Source organism: Petromyzon marinus, chromosome 41 (assembly GCF_048934315.1).
Source record: "Petromyzon marinus isolate PM22_M1 ecotype Great Lakes invasive population chromosome 41, UKy_Petmar_22M1.pri1.0, whole genome shotgun sequence".
Lineage (NCBI taxonomy): Eukaryota > Metazoa > Chordata > Hyperoartia > Petromyzontiformes > Petromyzontidae > Petromyzon > Petromyzon marinus.
Window position 1 is genome coordinate 5,988,625 of NC_133707.1, and position 16,847 is coordinate 6,005,471.

General features: G+C 47.3%; 1 protein-coding gene across 5 annotated transcripts in view; it reads left to right on the forward strand.

Moving 5' to 3' along the window:
* The window catches only part of LOC116951005 (uncharacterized), a 376,180-nt gene that overhangs the window by 262,239 nt on the left and 97,094 nt on the right, over positions 1-16,847 (forward strand). For all 5 annotated transcript variants that reach the window (XM_076073279.1, XM_076073278.1, XM_076073280.1 and 2 more), the window contains one exon: positions 8,027-8,134. In XM_076073279.1, coding sequence (XP_075929394.1) covers positions 8,027-8,134 — 108 coding nt within the window. The remainder of the gene's footprint in view (positions 1-8,026; positions 8,135-16,847) is intronic.

The window sequence follows — 16,847 nt, forward strand, 5'->3', positions numbered from 1 at the left end:
GTAGTGGCTAGTGATAGTGGCTCGTGGTAGTGGCTTGTGGTAGTGGATTGTGGCTAGTGGTATTTGCTAGTGATTAGCGGTACTGCGCTACAAACACGGTGATCCGAGTTCTGTTCCTGGCCTCGGCTAACACCGGTGGTCGACCCATGCACAAGCAAATACTTGGTGCAGCAGTGAGAAATGATGGCAGCTGTGTGTTGCGCTGGCAACACCACCCCCACCAAGGCCCCATGCCAGCCCTAATAGGTGTTCGCTAACAGCACTTCACTTGCCCAAACAGTCTGTTAATATCTATATAAGGGGATATTTGTGTGTGTTTTTTTGTAAATTGATGTGGGTGAGTGGAACACAGTCTTAAACTCAAATTCTGCAAAGTGAAACCAAATGAATGAACTCGATTGTATCCACCATTTGAGTGATGGACTACTGTGGCATCCCACTCCTGACGTGCCGCTTACACCTCGGTGTCGATCGAACGTTTCTTGAATGCTGCGCGTGGAGAGAGAACGACAACGTTCGTAATCGTGAACTGGAAATCGCTGCGAGCGGTAAGACAAAATCTCAATCCCGTTCTCATCGCCGCGCGTCCCGTAGCCATTTCATTTTGAAATGAACGAATTAAATGGGGCGGCGCATTGTTTAGCAACTCGCACCACCCAGATAAGGGCTCTCTCTCCCTCTCTGTTATTACACCGACGCAACAGTGGAATATTTGGGTTCCAGGGCCGTGAGCCTCGAAAATTGAGGCCGAAATCAAATGGAAAGGCAATGAATGTTCTGTGCGTGCGGTGTGCCGTGAAGCGGCGGTGCCACGGTTTAGCGGCCCGAGTTTGATTCCCGCGCACGGCCAACATCGGTGACGATCATCTAAACCAGTGCTGGGCCTCCCCTAGGTCGACTCGGCCTCATATGAGTAGGTGATGTGGTGTGCAACCATCGCCACTCAGGATGCAAAGGCGGCCACGCGTAGTGCTGGCCACCCACCCCCTCGTGTGCTGTGCCGGCCTTCATAGGTGTTCGCTAACGACACTTGCCCCTACAGTGTGTTGAGATTATACGGTGGATCTTTGTCTTTGTGTCGTGAAGTAAACCGTGCCATACACACAGAGAGGCAGAGGTAAAAATTAAAAAGAAAAATCACAGATATGTGAGTTTTATCGAACAGCGGTTTAGGTGCTGGGCGGCCTAAGCAGTCGTGTCAGAGCTTGGATTGTCACCGCTGTAGATTCTGGGTTCCAGTCCTACAGGCCACCCACGATCAAGTGTAGCTTATTGATTGTCTCAGCCCAGTGCCCAATAGCTGCACAAAAGGAAACGTTGAATTAAATATGACTCCGTCACTTGAGGTGGACGGGTAGCTCGGAGGTCAGGGCGACAGGGCTAGCTCCGCTCACATCCTTAGTTCGAATCTGGGCAGTTGGCCGTCACTAATTGGGCTTCTCAAGTGCGGCGAGTTGATGACTGCCGCAAAAGTGATCCATTTGGTTCTGCACTCAACCCTTTCCCGTTCCGAGACATCTGCGAGTTTCTAACCGCTGCACCGCCGATCCACTCCACATTTCATTGTAATCTAACGTCAAATGTAGGCTGGCGGAGCAAAACAAATCTTCACAAATGGGTCGGAACAGGAGGTAAACAAAGCGAACTGGAAATGAACAGCATTTCGTACAAAAATCACGAAAGAAATGTCGAGCATGTTCCCAATTCCAAAATTGCTGAAAATGTATCGAATGGCGGGCACGTGAATTATCGCCATCCCCTCCCCCTGCTGTTGTTTTGTTTGGTACCAGGCGACGTCACAATGACCTCACTATTCGGGGCTGAAAATGTATTACGCTAATTTGACAGCGATGCAATACCAAATAAGCTAATTATAAAGCGCGCACCGACGGATCTTATTTCCACTTATAAATAGCTCGAGTGAGGCTCAACATTCCCCGGGCCTGCAACTGCGATTCCGTCCTTTGCAATTGAGAAGACGATCTCTTACAGAATTGTGGCACTGGAAGGATCGTATAATCGTGGTGCTACAAGTAACTGCAGCTATGTAGACGTACGTGTAGCCGTGACTACATCCTAAAACTATAAACTAAACTTCAACTATTTTTTGTTATTTTACCAGGTGAGGCCCACTGAGCTTTCATGGCTCTTTTTCAGAAGCGACCTGGCCACAATTGATAGCTCAACAAAGTGGCTTATCACGTGGAAATTTATAGCAGACAAATACTCTAAACGCATGTCTATTCTGAATGGGGAGGGAAACACCGGAGGACCCGGAGAAAAATCCACGCGACCTCAGAGAGAGACACGCAAACTCCAAATATACAACAGCAGGCGTCAGGGTCGGGATCGAACCCACGAACCTCCTGCATACCAGGCGAGGTAGTTAACATCTCATAGCCACCGTGATGATGATGAGAGAGAGACATAAACTCCAAATATACAGAAGGCGTCAGGGTCGGGATCGAACCCACGAACTCCTGTATACCAGGCGAGGCAGTTCACTTCTCACAACGGCGGCGCTCCAAGAATATACACAGGGAACCTACGTATGTGGACATGTATGCTTGACTGTAGCCTAGCATATACCTTGGGCAGCTGGGTGTACATATAGCCATGATTGCATTCTAGCATATACATAAGGCAGCTACGTATGCGTACATGTAGCATTGGCTGTATGTTTGTTGAGCTTCTTTCGCAGCATGCGTAGCCAACCGTGCTAATCGTAGGTGCTGGGAAGGACAACAAACTAAACACAAAAAGCTGCCCCATGGATATGCTAGTCCATGGGGCAGCTCCGTGTACATATCGCCATGACTTCATTGTCGCGTTTACACGAAGCAGCTGCGTCGACACGCATCCTTGACTCCAGCCGAGCATACTCTCGGGGCAGTGGTCATGCGATGAGCAAAAATATATAATTAATAGGCAAGAGTAATTTGCTCCCGTAAATGATCAGATGGCCCGGTTGAAGTCTTGAGCATGCTTTGAGTTCGCGGCTCGCATTCATTCCAAAGTTTAGTGGGACGCCTTACATGCTGCGGGGGAGCGAGTCGCCCGCTCCCGTGAACAACGCCTTATCAGCTGGTTTCCATCGGCAAACAGAAGCGAAGGAAAATCGTCCAAAGCCCGCATCGCGTCCGTATTGTGGTATCTCCTCCCACGTGTAGTGTCCCGGTTGTCAATAAATTGATAAATGCTCGGCGCCTATCGCTTGAGCCCCCGTTTGTTATCGAGAATCAAATTTAATGATGCCGGCGCTGGCGTGGCGATGGGGCGGGCTCTCGCGGCGTGCAGCGCGACGGAGGACGTGCATCGCCGATGTCGGCGCTATGCGTCCGAATACTCGTCCGTCCGTCCGTTCGTTCGTTGGCCAATCTGACGAGAGCCGCGCTGGGGCGAACTGGAAGAGACACCTCGGTCGAACGAAGCAACGTAGGAGAGCTGAGGTGGGATATTTCCGATTATCCGATTATTTTACAGTGGTCGATTATTCTACATCGGTGGCTCGAAACACTTTTGATGCGGTGGTGCCCCCCCCCCTCCCACAATCAAGACCACGGTGCCACCAGAGAGATCACACGTGCATTGCTCTAGTCTCCTGCACAGTATCCATGCCGTAGTGTATGCCTCACCCTAGTGGGGGCAGGGGGTGCCCACACAGGTTGCAATATATCGTAGTGTCGCCATATCGCAGCAGCAACCCTCCCCCCGTGGAAACCCGGCCCCGGCAATCATCGTCCCGAGTTTAAAAGTCCATCGCTGTTGTGTGTGGGGTGCTTGTGGGAGGGGGGGGGGCACTCTGAAGTTGCGGTGAGGACCTTGTTGAAGCTAATGCAGTTACACGTTACGGGATCGTTTCATTATTTCTCCCCCCCCCCCCCCCCCGTTTGGAGGCCGTTGGTTCGTTTTTCGCGGTGTTTTGCGCGCCGATGAGCCTGGCGCCATTTGCACCGTCGTGACCTGCCGCGGCATGGAACGTAGGCACCATTATGCTCTCCACTTCACTCCGAGGCGCTGGAATGACCTCTCGGGCATTTACGCCGTCCATGTTTGGAACCGTGCGGAATGGCTTCCCGGCTTCCCGGCTCCGCGGCTTCGAACGTCTGCCGCCCCCCGGCATTAATGTAGATGAACGTCGACTGTTCCATTACGCGGATGTCTGTGGGAAAAATAAAGAAGATCTTCGTTGCTCATCGGATTTCTCCGGGATGAAATAAAAAAAAAAATTCTGATTGCAAAGCACGGAGGTGGCCAGATGTCTCAGAGGTTGGGGCACTGAGCCAGCGCTGCTGAGGTATCCTGGTTTGAATCCAGGCCTGTGATTAAACTGGATTCCGCGACATAGCGAGTTATAGGTCGCAGCCCGGTCATCAATGACGCCCCAACAAAAATCACCATATGAAAATTTAATTTTAAAAAACGTTATGGATTAATTTGGCTAAATTCCAACTCTGAGAAGGGAATAGTCTTACTCTAATGGGGGCAGACGGAAATCTCGTAACAAAAGTGCACATCCCCCTGCCTTTGGTAAGCATTGACAGGTCACTTGAAGGATCTGTTTTTCGGAAGAACTTCTCTCAAATTCTCTTGCGCAGCCATCGTTGGACCCGCCCACGGGGAGATTTCCGAATGATTGTTTTGTCCGATCACGTGCCCACCGACAGCGCTTCGTGAAGAAAGTTTGTAAAAAAAAGAGCACGCGTTATTTTTTAGGAAGGGGAAAAAACAAATCCGTGGCACAGGGGTCATTTTTTGTTTTGACCTGACACAAACAGAGACCGCACAGAATAAGAAGGAGAGGAATAAGACCACCTGGATTTGCTCTGTGCATCTGGGGAAAACATTTTGATGAAAACCAAAGCCAGAGTTGAATGCTTCACGACAGAATACCATAAAGACATCCACGTGCCCCTTTGAGCGTAAGAGCACAGGGAAAAAAATGCAGGTGGCATTTTGCGCTAGCAACGTCACTTTTTCTCCAATGCATTTCTCTGACTGGTCATTTATGCGTTTGTTTATTTCTTTGCAGTGGACGGAACTCGCTATGTTATTGTTTTCAGCGGGGTTTTTTTGTCGATGACTTATGCTCTGAAGCTGCCCTCTTGAATGCATTTGAATAATGGCTGAGATAATGTGAAGTATCTATTTTAATAAGTTCTGTATGTTACCAGAACCGCACAGGGGAGTTGTGACGTCACACCTCACATGACATCAGCAACCTTCTGCCGGATGATATAATTATTATTCAACTTTCATTTGTATCGCTTCATGTATTCTATCGCAATCCCACCACGAGTGAATCTATAGACGTGAGCAATTATTGCGCGTTTGTAGATAAACGCACCAATTGAACCCAGCACCTCCGATTAGTGCGGTTGGCTACGTAATGTTGCGAAAGAAGTTAATCAAACACACACAAAACAAGCGGCTAGCATCTTTTCCCCTCCGAAGAAGGGAAGATGCCCAAGGATGCACGTCCACAACGGAGATGGAGTTACGAAATCAACTCACGATGCGCAGGTGGTAGATGGATTTTTGCATCACGAGTCAATGAAAGATGAGAGAGAGGGCGGGGGGGAGGAGGTCCTCATTCAGCAGTGGATTGATCATGGTTGTTGAAGTTGATGATGTTTGAACCCAAAGGGGCAGAGAAGGCCAGACATATACCTTTACGATTCCTAGGGCTCATCAATATTTCCCAACGCTCATAGACTGGGTCACTTTCATAGCGAGCATAGTGTCTGGGATCGTATTAACGTGGATGATATTCTCTATATGAAGTGCGTGCCGACAAACGCGCACGTGGTAGAAAACTGGCAATATTTGCAGCAAGAGACCTTGGAGAATCTGATTATACAACAGCCTTCCCGCCAGGCCCCAAAGGGGAAAAGGTTGGCAAAAAATCACCGTGAAATAAAGTCATACACATGCCTACCGAATATCATTGCCTTACCCTATAACATACATTGTTATTTGTTTTTAATATGAAAAAAAATACAATATCTCACACTCTCAATGTTTATTTTTTCCTACCTATCCAGGTTGTTCACAATAGCTGATTTTATAGTTGGTGTGAGCGTACTTCACTGCACACGCACATCGAACAAAGATTCAGCAAACTGTGCAATGTATTTATAGGAGCATTGGTCTAAAACGTTGTGAAGAGAATCTAGGATTTAAACATTTGCAGTCATGTATATATATCTTAAAATATAGTGACCTCATTAAAAGAGTGAATGTCATGACGTATTGATAACTGAAGGCAATGCGTTTTGTGTATCTGTGCTTGTGTCTGTGTTGGACGTATCGAAGCTTCATTACGGTTCATAATTAAACTAATTATCTGGTGATTAACAACACAAACTCAACACATTCGTCAAGAACACTGTGGCCTTGAAATATAATGAAATATAATCGTTGACATTTTGGGCAGTGGATCTCCTTTATAAGTCAGGACAAATGTGTTGAGGGATTTTTGTTGTAAAAAATGTGTTAAATTTCATGAGAGTGCCTGCACATTCACGCCAAATTCTGTCGCACATTTTCCTCAATCCTAAATCGTGACAATTCATCAAATCTCTTGTGAGTGGTATAAACCAAAAAAAGATATATCCCCACGATTAATTATCACTATATAGCTGTTTAAGGATGGCTGAAACATATATTCTTGAATGTAGCTTAACATTTAATGCCTGTGTAACTTTACGTCTCCGTTAAACCAAAACACAGAGCTTACATGCACCTGTACCTAACTTTTCTCCGCCACCATTTCGCTGTCGCACTATGTTGCACCGTCTTTTGTTCCCCATGTGCCGGTTTTATGACCGTTACATTCCCTATAGCTTTGCGAGTTGTGCAATATTTTCTTCAGTACCCTCCTGCAATGTCGATTTTTTTAACCTTTCTTTTTTTGCTGCTACTGCTGCTGCTGCTCCTGTGTTCACACAGCACCCGTGGATCTCTCTTGTAAGATAGCCAGAGAACTGGCTAAAGGCGATCGTACGTGTAACAAAATAAAATTAACCCAAACTCTTTCCAGCCCCTTTGTAAACCTACTGCTGGACAAAGGCCCCCCCCCCCCCCATTCTGTGCGTCCCGTCATGTGTGGATGTCGGATTGTGCTTCGCACAAGATCAGTTTCGGTGGGAAGCTCAGTAGCTACTATTCGTGTAGCTATTCATATGCCAATAAAAATAAAAATTCAAATCTTATCAGAGCCCATCGTGTCAAGTGTGCAGTCTGCAGCTCATATACGCTCTAACCTCCTGGCTTCCCTAGTTGTGTGCTATGATGAAGGGCAGTTGCCAGAAACGTTGCCTATTGTATATATGTTTTCCCTTTACGTTCACAGTGTTGTTGTTAATTTGGTCGAGTTGTTTTGTTGTTGTTGTTGTCCATTGTGCTTGTGTACCACGTCTAACGCACGGTCGCCAAATAATGAATGGTAAGGAGGCCCTGGACCAGGTCAGATATCGCTCGCTACTGATGCCAGCCATGTCCGGGAATCGAGCTCAGGTCACCAAGGATCGTATGCGAGTGCACGGACCACTGCCCCACCACTCCCCCTCTGTAATTCCTTCTTCATACGCCACTGCTGGCAATGGATACTCACGAGATGGCGCTCTACAGAGCCCTTCTCGAGGGTATGTTTTCCTACTCTTCCACACTGGCAAGATGTTTTTTGAAGGGTTTGGCACTTTTCCCCGGCGCCCGTTGCAACCTGCCGATCGGCAAACCCCGTTCATACTTCTGGGTGGACAGAGGCGGCGGGAGGTGGTTTCGAGAAACTCGCACCGTCGTTTCAACCCCAGCGCTCGGCGATCGAATCGAACCGGCGACCCCCTGGAGGGGAAGTTCGTTGTGCGAGCCATCCCACCACCGCGGCAGCATTCATCCGAATAATATCATTACGACAGCTCGATCCTATTAAGGGGGAGACGGCTCTCCTCGCGCCGCGACCCCAGCGCGAGCACGCGCGCGTGCGCGCGCCTTATCTCTGCCGCCGCTGTCTCCCAACCCCCAGGCTCGTCTGAGGCCGGACGGCGTGGCGGGGCCAGACGGCGTGGCGGGGCCGGGAGCTGCGGCGACGGAGGAAAAGTCCACGCAGACGGAACGACGGCGCCGGTCCTCGGTGAGTCCCGAGAGCTGCCCTCCGTTCATTTTTCTTTTTTGGCGCCGCTCGCTTGGAGGGAGCGTCGCCGGTCAGCCGTAGCCAGCAGGTTCGGACGCACGCCCCACGGACCTCTGAGCGAGAGACGGCGTCGCGAGCGTGTGCGGTCACGAGGTTGTGCGGTCACGAGGTTGTGCGGTCACGAGGTTGTGCGGTCACGAGGTTGTGCGGTCACAGGCCGCGACAGGACGCGAGGCGACGCGCGAATGAGCGACGGGGCCTATTGCTCGTTTTGAACGTCGCTGTGCACGTCTTTTTTTTTCACATGTCGCGCTGTACAGCTGCTCCGACGTTATTTTGCGGGTCGTTTGTTGTCGTGACGTCCGACGTTTCGCTGCACGTGCTGGCTGGCTTCAGGAACGAACTGAAGACACATCGAGAGTTCATTTCAAATGATGCCCCCCATCCTCACCCAATGGTGGAAGTTTTATGGTTCTCTTGGCAGAGGTCAGTCTCTCCAAAGGATGACCGCTGCTCTAGTCAGCCTCTGTTTCTCAAGCTCCAGAAGCTGCCTTCCTCCTCGACCGTGGTGCGGCTTTCTGTGATTACCAACTATCAGGTGCACGCAGTGTGTCGCAGCTTGACATGCGTATGAATGCAAAGTGTGGAAAGCTTCACCCGTGGTTTGGTTATGAAGACTTGAGGTTGGCAAAACGACACAAAACAAATGAGGACATCGGTGCAAAGTTTAGGCCCTTAGTATTGCTTGACGCACAGATCGAACGTTGCTGGCACCAGTCAATGTCATGGGAGGCGATTCAGGTGATACTATATATGTTGTCAGTAATACGTGAACTACTTTGTGGGAAATCATCAGGGGCTACTCATTATAGGATTGGGCCCTTCCCATGATAACGTGGAATTTACATGAATGGCACAGGGTCATTGATGGATATGATTCCTGGCCATTTCTCTCGTGAGCAAGGAACAAAATTTGATTTGTGGTTTTTCCACGATCCCTGTCCAGTATATGTTTCCAAAAATGCATCATCGTGCATTACTTGCAATGCAAAATGCTGGCTATGTACGTTTTGATTATCTCTTGTATTATGATTTTGGATTAATTTATTAAAGAGGAATTTAGCACTCCTCTTAACACAATTCTAGAATTAAGCTCTATACCATATATTTTTTTTTTATTTTGTTTATTTTTTTCATTGGTCTGTGATTGTTTTCGCGATCAATAATATGTTACGTATTGAACAACTGCTTTCTCATAATTGTATTTTCGTAGAATTGTGTACCCACGACACATTGTTGAACTCGTCTTATTTGATCTCAAAATGCTTGGTCGGGTGTGAAAAATATCACCCCAGTTATTGTTTTTTTTTAAGTATTTTCATGCACCTACGGACGAGTATTTTACATTTAGTTTGCTTGATCCATATTAAAAAAGGAAAAAGACACATGCCATCTCAATATGCTCTCACCAGGTTATAAATAAGGGATCAAGATAAATATTAAATTTATCCCATTTTCAATTCATCCTTTTAATTTCCAAGGGAATTTGTCTCCCCGCTCAATCCTCCACACTCTGACCCAGCCAACCTTTGTTGTCACACCCCTGCACCTAACCCCCCCTCAGTGAGCCCAACCATCCCCATCCCCTGCATCGCGCATCCCACAATTTCCACCATTCCTCAAGCAACATAATAGCCATAACAAAAGCAAATAAATAAATATATAAACATATAAAACTAAAGTAATAAACCAAATGAAAAATAAAGGTTTGGTTTAGCATTTGTCAGATTAATAGTCGCTCAGATGGCCAGGATTTATTGCTATTGTCATGCCAGTTTTCAAGAGATGATATTTCCAGCGGAACATACGCTTAGCTTTGTAGGTGCTCCCCGAGCAATCCTGCAACACCCATCATTTGTACGGATGAGCTATGGGATTTTTTTTCAATGTTATTATTGTTAGCTATCTATCTGTCTATCTATCTTATTTTTTTGGTCGTATATATATTTTTTTCAAAATAGATTATTGTCTGAAATAGCTCAAACACTGCCTTGGGTATACTTTTTCCTTTTTTTGTCTGCTACCCTTCGGGGGAAAATTGGCAAAAGCTGGCCAAGAAATATAATATATTGCCGCGTCTCTGTCCATACCACAGCATATAGATATCAGGCAATAAATGAATAGGGACACAATACACAATATAGTGAAAATACGTCAGTTTTGGCAACGCAGCACTTTTTCTTAGGAAGTACAGATTTCATATTTTCATCGCAAACAACAGTATCCGTCCTTTGCTGCCTTATCGTTTTAAAATAGGGCCTACGGTTGAATTATCCGGCTGTCCCGCAGAGGCAGGAGAGTCGGACTGTCGGCACAGCCAATCCTTGGTTCCCCGGTCAAACATGCCACGCTGTTTGACGGCTCGAAAAAAAAAAAACTGGCTCCGAAAATCACAAAAGGAGAGAAGAGTGGATAATGTGCTGGCATTTTCGGAGTAAATCACGCTCCGTGCAGCCTAAGAGGCAGCCATCGGGGTCGTCAAGCCTGGCCACCTTTGCCTTTTCAGCTCTGACGTGTACGTATGCATTTACGATGAACTTCTTTCGCACCTTGCGTAGCCAACCGTGCTCATCGTTGTTCACGTCCCGTCCCAAAACTGCTTTCAGATATTGCTCGCCTCTTGATTTTATCCTCGACCTGGAAGTCAAACTGCGGTTTCCAAATTGGTAGCGCAGTGCGGTGACCGCTGCGCTACTGCACGTGCACACAGACACACACACACACACGCGCGCACACTTGAAACGCACAGCCCTGCATCTGAACCTGGTTCCAGACACGGCTTGAAAATCGCAATAAGAAGCTCCGACTGAGTGCGAACGGAAGCAGAAGGCTCCACCTCCGACAATTATTTTTTTTATTTTTTCCCCAGAAAATGTCACTGCTGGGTGGTGTGCAACACAGATTCTGCAGTCTTCATCAAGGGGTTCCTCATGGCCCTAAACCAATGCACCGATTGTCATTCTAAATGCATGTGGTGGCCAGTCACTTATACAACATTACATATCCATAATGCAGGTTTTTTTTTGGGGTGAGATCACGTAAGTATATAAATGTGTCGTTAAACCCGCCACCACCCGACACTGCTAATAAGTAAGGTTTGTCATGTAAGCAGAACGTGCCAATTCGTTACTAGTACAGCACACCAGTATGTTGGAGAGCAAATCCACAGCATTTACAATCTGAGTACGACGTTTCGCTAGTAATCACAACTAGCTTCATAAGGCTACAGCCAGATTTTTACACAATCTAACCCAAAACAAAACCTCTGATGGATAATAATATTTGTCGCGAAAGCCCTACGCATTAAAATTACATATCTCGATATTCCACGGCACATTTTTTATGAAAATTCAAAGGAAGGTGAGTCAGTGCAACGCCTTCCTTTCTTTTTGTTTTACTCTTCCTATTAATTGCGAGATATCTGTTCGCTTGAATTCGCAGCGTTCAGGTAGCCATGCGTCGTAAACAAACAACAAAAAGTGCCCCCCGCAAAGATAGACGGCCGAACATCCTCTCGTATCAGGGGCACCCCCCTGAATGTGCGTTGGCGAGAGTCGGCGACGCTGATTTTAGGCAATGGAAAGGAATGATTATGACGTAGCTCACGAAGGAAGCTTTCTTGCCTCGCAATTGAGAACACGGAGGCGCCTCTTCATCGGCGCCCGCGTTTCTCCCCGCTTCCCTGACGCGGATAATTTTTTTTTTGTTCAAATGAACTTCGTTGAAGCGTTCCTATTTTCCGCCCTTTTATTTCTTTCCTGCCACGAGCCACGGCGAGGGCGCCACTGTCATTGTTAAAGCTGCGCCGCCCCCCCCCTTCCCGCTCGCCACATCGTCGCGACACGAGCACGTGAGCCCCCCGCTTTGTCTAACGAACAATGCCCCCCGGGCTGAAAGCGCCGTGTATTATTTTGGCGGCTTTTTTTGCCAGCGTCGTCTCTGCCTTTTGAAGGGCACGAGGCAGTTTTGAGAAACAGCCGTAAGTTATCTTCCTGCCGCTTCTAATCAAATCCTTAAAGAGTTCATTTGTCATTACTTGACACGTCATTTTCCAAAAGTCCCAAGGATGCTACGGTGTAGCGAATCTGATTTCCAGTTGCGGAGGAATTCAAATTCCCCTTCTATAAATAATGCGCATACATTTGTGTGATAAATTCCGCTCCATTCTTGAGCGCAATATTGCACTCTGCCTTTGGTATTCAAGTATCTTGCGGAAGGATGTTCATTGATTGCCACAAAAAAAATGAGCCCAAAAGTGCGGTTATCACGGGACCGTTCATTTTGTGATAGAAAAAATAATCACTGCATTTTTTTGGTGTAGCTTTGGAAGTAATAGCTGCTCGATTACATACCTTCATGTTTCATAACAAAAAACACGGTATCATTGACAGGTTCGCTAAAGCAATGCTAAACAGTGTGGAATACTGTTGAGAATGTTCTAAGAATTTCAAGTGCAGCTCCCAATGTGTTATAACAAGGCTATGGTGCTGACCTTGGATAGCCTGGGGTTCTGAAACACATACGCTTATCTATATGTGGTGGTGGTGGTGGTGTTGGGGAACGGTGGCGCAGCGGCTAGCACACTGCGCTACGAACCCGGAGACCCGAGTTAGATTAACAATCACGGCCAACACCAGTGACGATTATCCGAACCCGTCCTGGGCCTCCCTTAAGTCGATTCAGCTTGCAAAGAGTACCTCGTGCGATGTGTAAACATCGCCACTGGGGAGATAAAAACGGCTGGGCGTGGTATCTATGTACATACGTTGAACTTCTTTCACACCGTACGTTGCCAACCGTGCTATATTCAGAGGTGCTGGCTACCCACCCTTCATAGGTGCTCGCTAACTGCACTTGCCCCAACAGTTTGTTAAGGCTATACAAGGGACCTTTGTCTTTGGTGTTGGTGGAAGATTTATACAAAAAAAAACATGAATGTTTAAGTTACTGGAATATGTTCACTAAATAAATAATTGTAACACCAGTAGTGGCATTTAGTGTTTAAGTATCCAGAAAAAAAAGGCCACTGAAATTCAAAGACTCCTTTTTGCCGAGGGTCCTGCAATTGAATGTTCGACCGATTAATTTTTTAAGGGAGTATACCAAATAAACGTATATATATTCAGTGAGGGAATAAAATATTTGATCCCCTGCTGATTTTGTACATTTGCCCACTGACAAAGAAATGATCAGTCGATAATTTTAATGGTAGGTTTATTTGAACAGTGAGAGACAGAATAACAACAAAAAAATCCAGAAAAACGCATGTCAAAAGTGTTATAAATTGATTTGCATTTTAATGAGGAAATAAGTATTTGACCCCCTCTCAATCAGAAATATTTCTGGCTCCCAGGTGTCTTTTATACAGATAACGAGCTGAGATTAGGAGCACACTCTTAAAGGGAGTGGTCCTAATCTCAGCTTGTTACCTGTATAAAAGACACCTGTCCACAGAAGCAATCAATCAATCAGATTCCAAACTCTCCACCATGGCCAAGACCAAAGAGCTCTCCAAGGATGTCAGGGACAAGATTGTAGACCTCCACAAGGCTGGAATAGGCTACAAGACCATTGCCAAGCAGCTTGGTGAGAAGGTGACAACAGTTGGTGCGATTATTTGCAAATGGAAGAAACACAAAGAACTGTCAATCTCCCTCGGCCTGGGGCTCCATGCAAGATCTCACCTCGTGGAGTTGCAATGATCATGAGAACGGTGAGGAATCAGCCCAGAACTACACGGGAGGATCTTGTCAATGATCTCAATGCAGCTGGGACCATAGTCACCAAGAAAACAATTGGTAACACACTACGCCATGAAGGACTAAAATCCTGCAGCGTCCGCAAGGTCCCCCTGTCTGAAGTTTGTCAATGAACATCTGAATGATTCAGAGGACAACTGGGTGAAAGTGTTGTGGTCAGATGAGACCAAAATGGAGCTCTTTGGCATCAACTCAATTCGCCGTGTTTGGAGGAGGAAGAATGCTGCCCATGACCCCAAGAACACCATCCCCACCGTCAAACATGGAGGTGGAAACATTATGCTTTGGGGGTGTTTTTCTGCTAATGGGACAGGACAACTTCACCGCATCAAAGGGACGATGGACGGGGCCATGTACCGTCAAATCTTGGGTGAGGACTTCCTTCCCTCAGCCAGGGCATTGAAAATGGGTCATGGATGGGTATTCCAGCATGACAATGACCCAAAACACACGGCCAAGGCAACAAAGGAGTGGCTCAAGAAGAAGCACATTAAGGTCTTGGAGTTGCCTAGCCAGTCTCCAGACCTTAATCCCATAGGAAATCTGTGGAGGGAGCTGAAGGTTCGAGTTGCCAAACGTCGGCCTCGAAACCTTAATGACTTGGAGAAGATCTGCAAAGAGGAGTGGGGCAAAATCCCTCCTGAAATGTGTGCAAACCTGGTGGCCAACTACAAGAAACGTCTGACCTCTGTGATTGCCAACAAGGGTTTTGCCACCAAGTACTAAGTCATGTTTTGTAGAGGGGTCAAATACTTATTTCCCTCATTAAAATACAAATCAATTTATAACATTTTTGACATGCGTTTTTCCGGATTTTTTTTGTTGTTATTCTGTCTCTCACTGTTCAAATAAACCTAACATTAAAATTATAGACAGATCATTTCTTTGTCTGTGGGAAATCGTACAAAATCAGCAGGGGATCAAATACTTTTTTTCCCTCACTGTATTGTGCACTGTCGTAGAGAAGTGTGGGCAAGACGTAAATAAATGGATGCTGCCGCAACAGTGTGATAGTTATCATCATGCTGGAATTGCAATTCAGAAGTGTCAATGGGTACAACCACAGTTAGTCGTTCGGCAGGTCGAGGGTGGTAGGGTCAAGTGTGGGTACTCCCACCTCTTCCAAGATGTCCTCCCGGCATGGAAGAGTAGGCCAAAAATATCCTTCCAAGGGACTGTCTGCAGCTCCCTCGACTGGAGGCCCTTCCGCCAACAGTCGCGTGAGCAGCAATTTCAGCGCCCTTTTGTATAAATTACTAAGAAAGGCCATTTGGCCTACTCTTCCGGATACCTTGAAGAGGTGTAAGTGCCCACACATTACCCTGCGCACACGTGACCTGCCGACCAACGAACCGCGGTGAACCCGTTTGCACTGCTGGGTGGACAGGGGCGTTGGGAGAGGGGGGTGGGGGATATTAAAATATTTGCGCCATCGTCTAAACTGCAGCGACGGGAAGCAAAATCGTACCGGGCGACCCAACTTCTTGATGGAAAATTGAAGCGTGGCGACCGCTACGGCGGCACTGTGGCAGCATTCGCGCCAGCAGACGGTTCTCCGACTAATTGTTTGGCCGAACACGAGAGAGATGTACGCAACCGGCGGTTATTAACTCTACGTTTCCCCGCGCGTGACGCCCGCTGATCGACTTGAGCCGAGGCTCGGTGACCGCGTCCCGCTCCTGGTTTTTTTTGTGCGGCCGCCGCCGCCGCCGCTGGGACCGTGTGTGCCGTGACGCGGCTGCGCTCAGCCGTTGTGAAACACCGCGGGCGAGGAAGTCAGAAATGTGCTGTTTTTGTCACGAGGAGACGTGCCACGTGCGATTCGTGTGCGGTGGTTTTAGGATAATTGTTTGCTTTACGAAACACCGGGAGGGCTCGGCGGAGTTCACTGGCACAGCGAACGCGCGGTCCTGCGCGCAAGTAGATCTAAACGTCCGTGCACGCTTGGCACGCACGGGGTATTTGTGGCCGCCTGCGCTGTTGACTGGCGACGATGTCATCTCCGCCAGTTCGCTACTTACATTTTTCTTGATAACCTCCCGTTTGGGGAATTGGCAAAGTGCGTCGTCACACTCCAAGAAGCCGTTTTAAAAAAAAGACTTTTTTACTTTTTTTTTTTAAAACGTCATTTGTCTCGAGCAGAGAGGCCACACGATGTGCCCGAGTCAAAACCCCCACACCTCGACATTCAACAGTTACTCACCAGGACACGTGTGTGTAAAAAAGAAATACAATTCAAAGTAACTGACTGCGCCGGCAGTGATATACAACGACGTGCAAAAATGACCAGATTCGTCATTATAACACGGGCCTATAGTAGGCTTGTGATGATGCACCGAGTCGGCAATTAATGTTTATACTTGCGCTTGTGATACCCGCGTCGAATTCACGTGTGTGGGAATCGATTGTTGATGATTTTCGGCAAAATGGCGTGCTTACATTACCTTTGGCTCACGGAGCAAACTAAACTTCGACAAAACGGACGAAGCCCCAATGAGATGCCAGTGGGCCGCAAATGAGAACACCTTGATGGGGAAAATTTTAACAAAAAAATAATTTGTTCTTGAATCGAGTTGTGACAATTCATCGATTCGTTTTGGGGTGTGGAGCAGGAGCGGGATTGGGTAGAATTGTTTCATATCTCTCGTAATATCAGCAAAATAAGTATCTGGCTGGCGTATTGGGCAATAACCATTCTCGACCTTACCACCGTGAGCCAGTGATGGCGATACCACTGTCCCATGGCGGAGGTGAGTCTCTTATAAAGCAACCGCTGTCGACTACCCGCAGAGTGGGGTAGTCGTTTCGTTGACCCCCGGAGAGAAGTTGACGACAGGGCTGAGTTGACCTTTTGACCAGAATCAGGACTTGCATTCCTCCAAGGGAGAACGGTT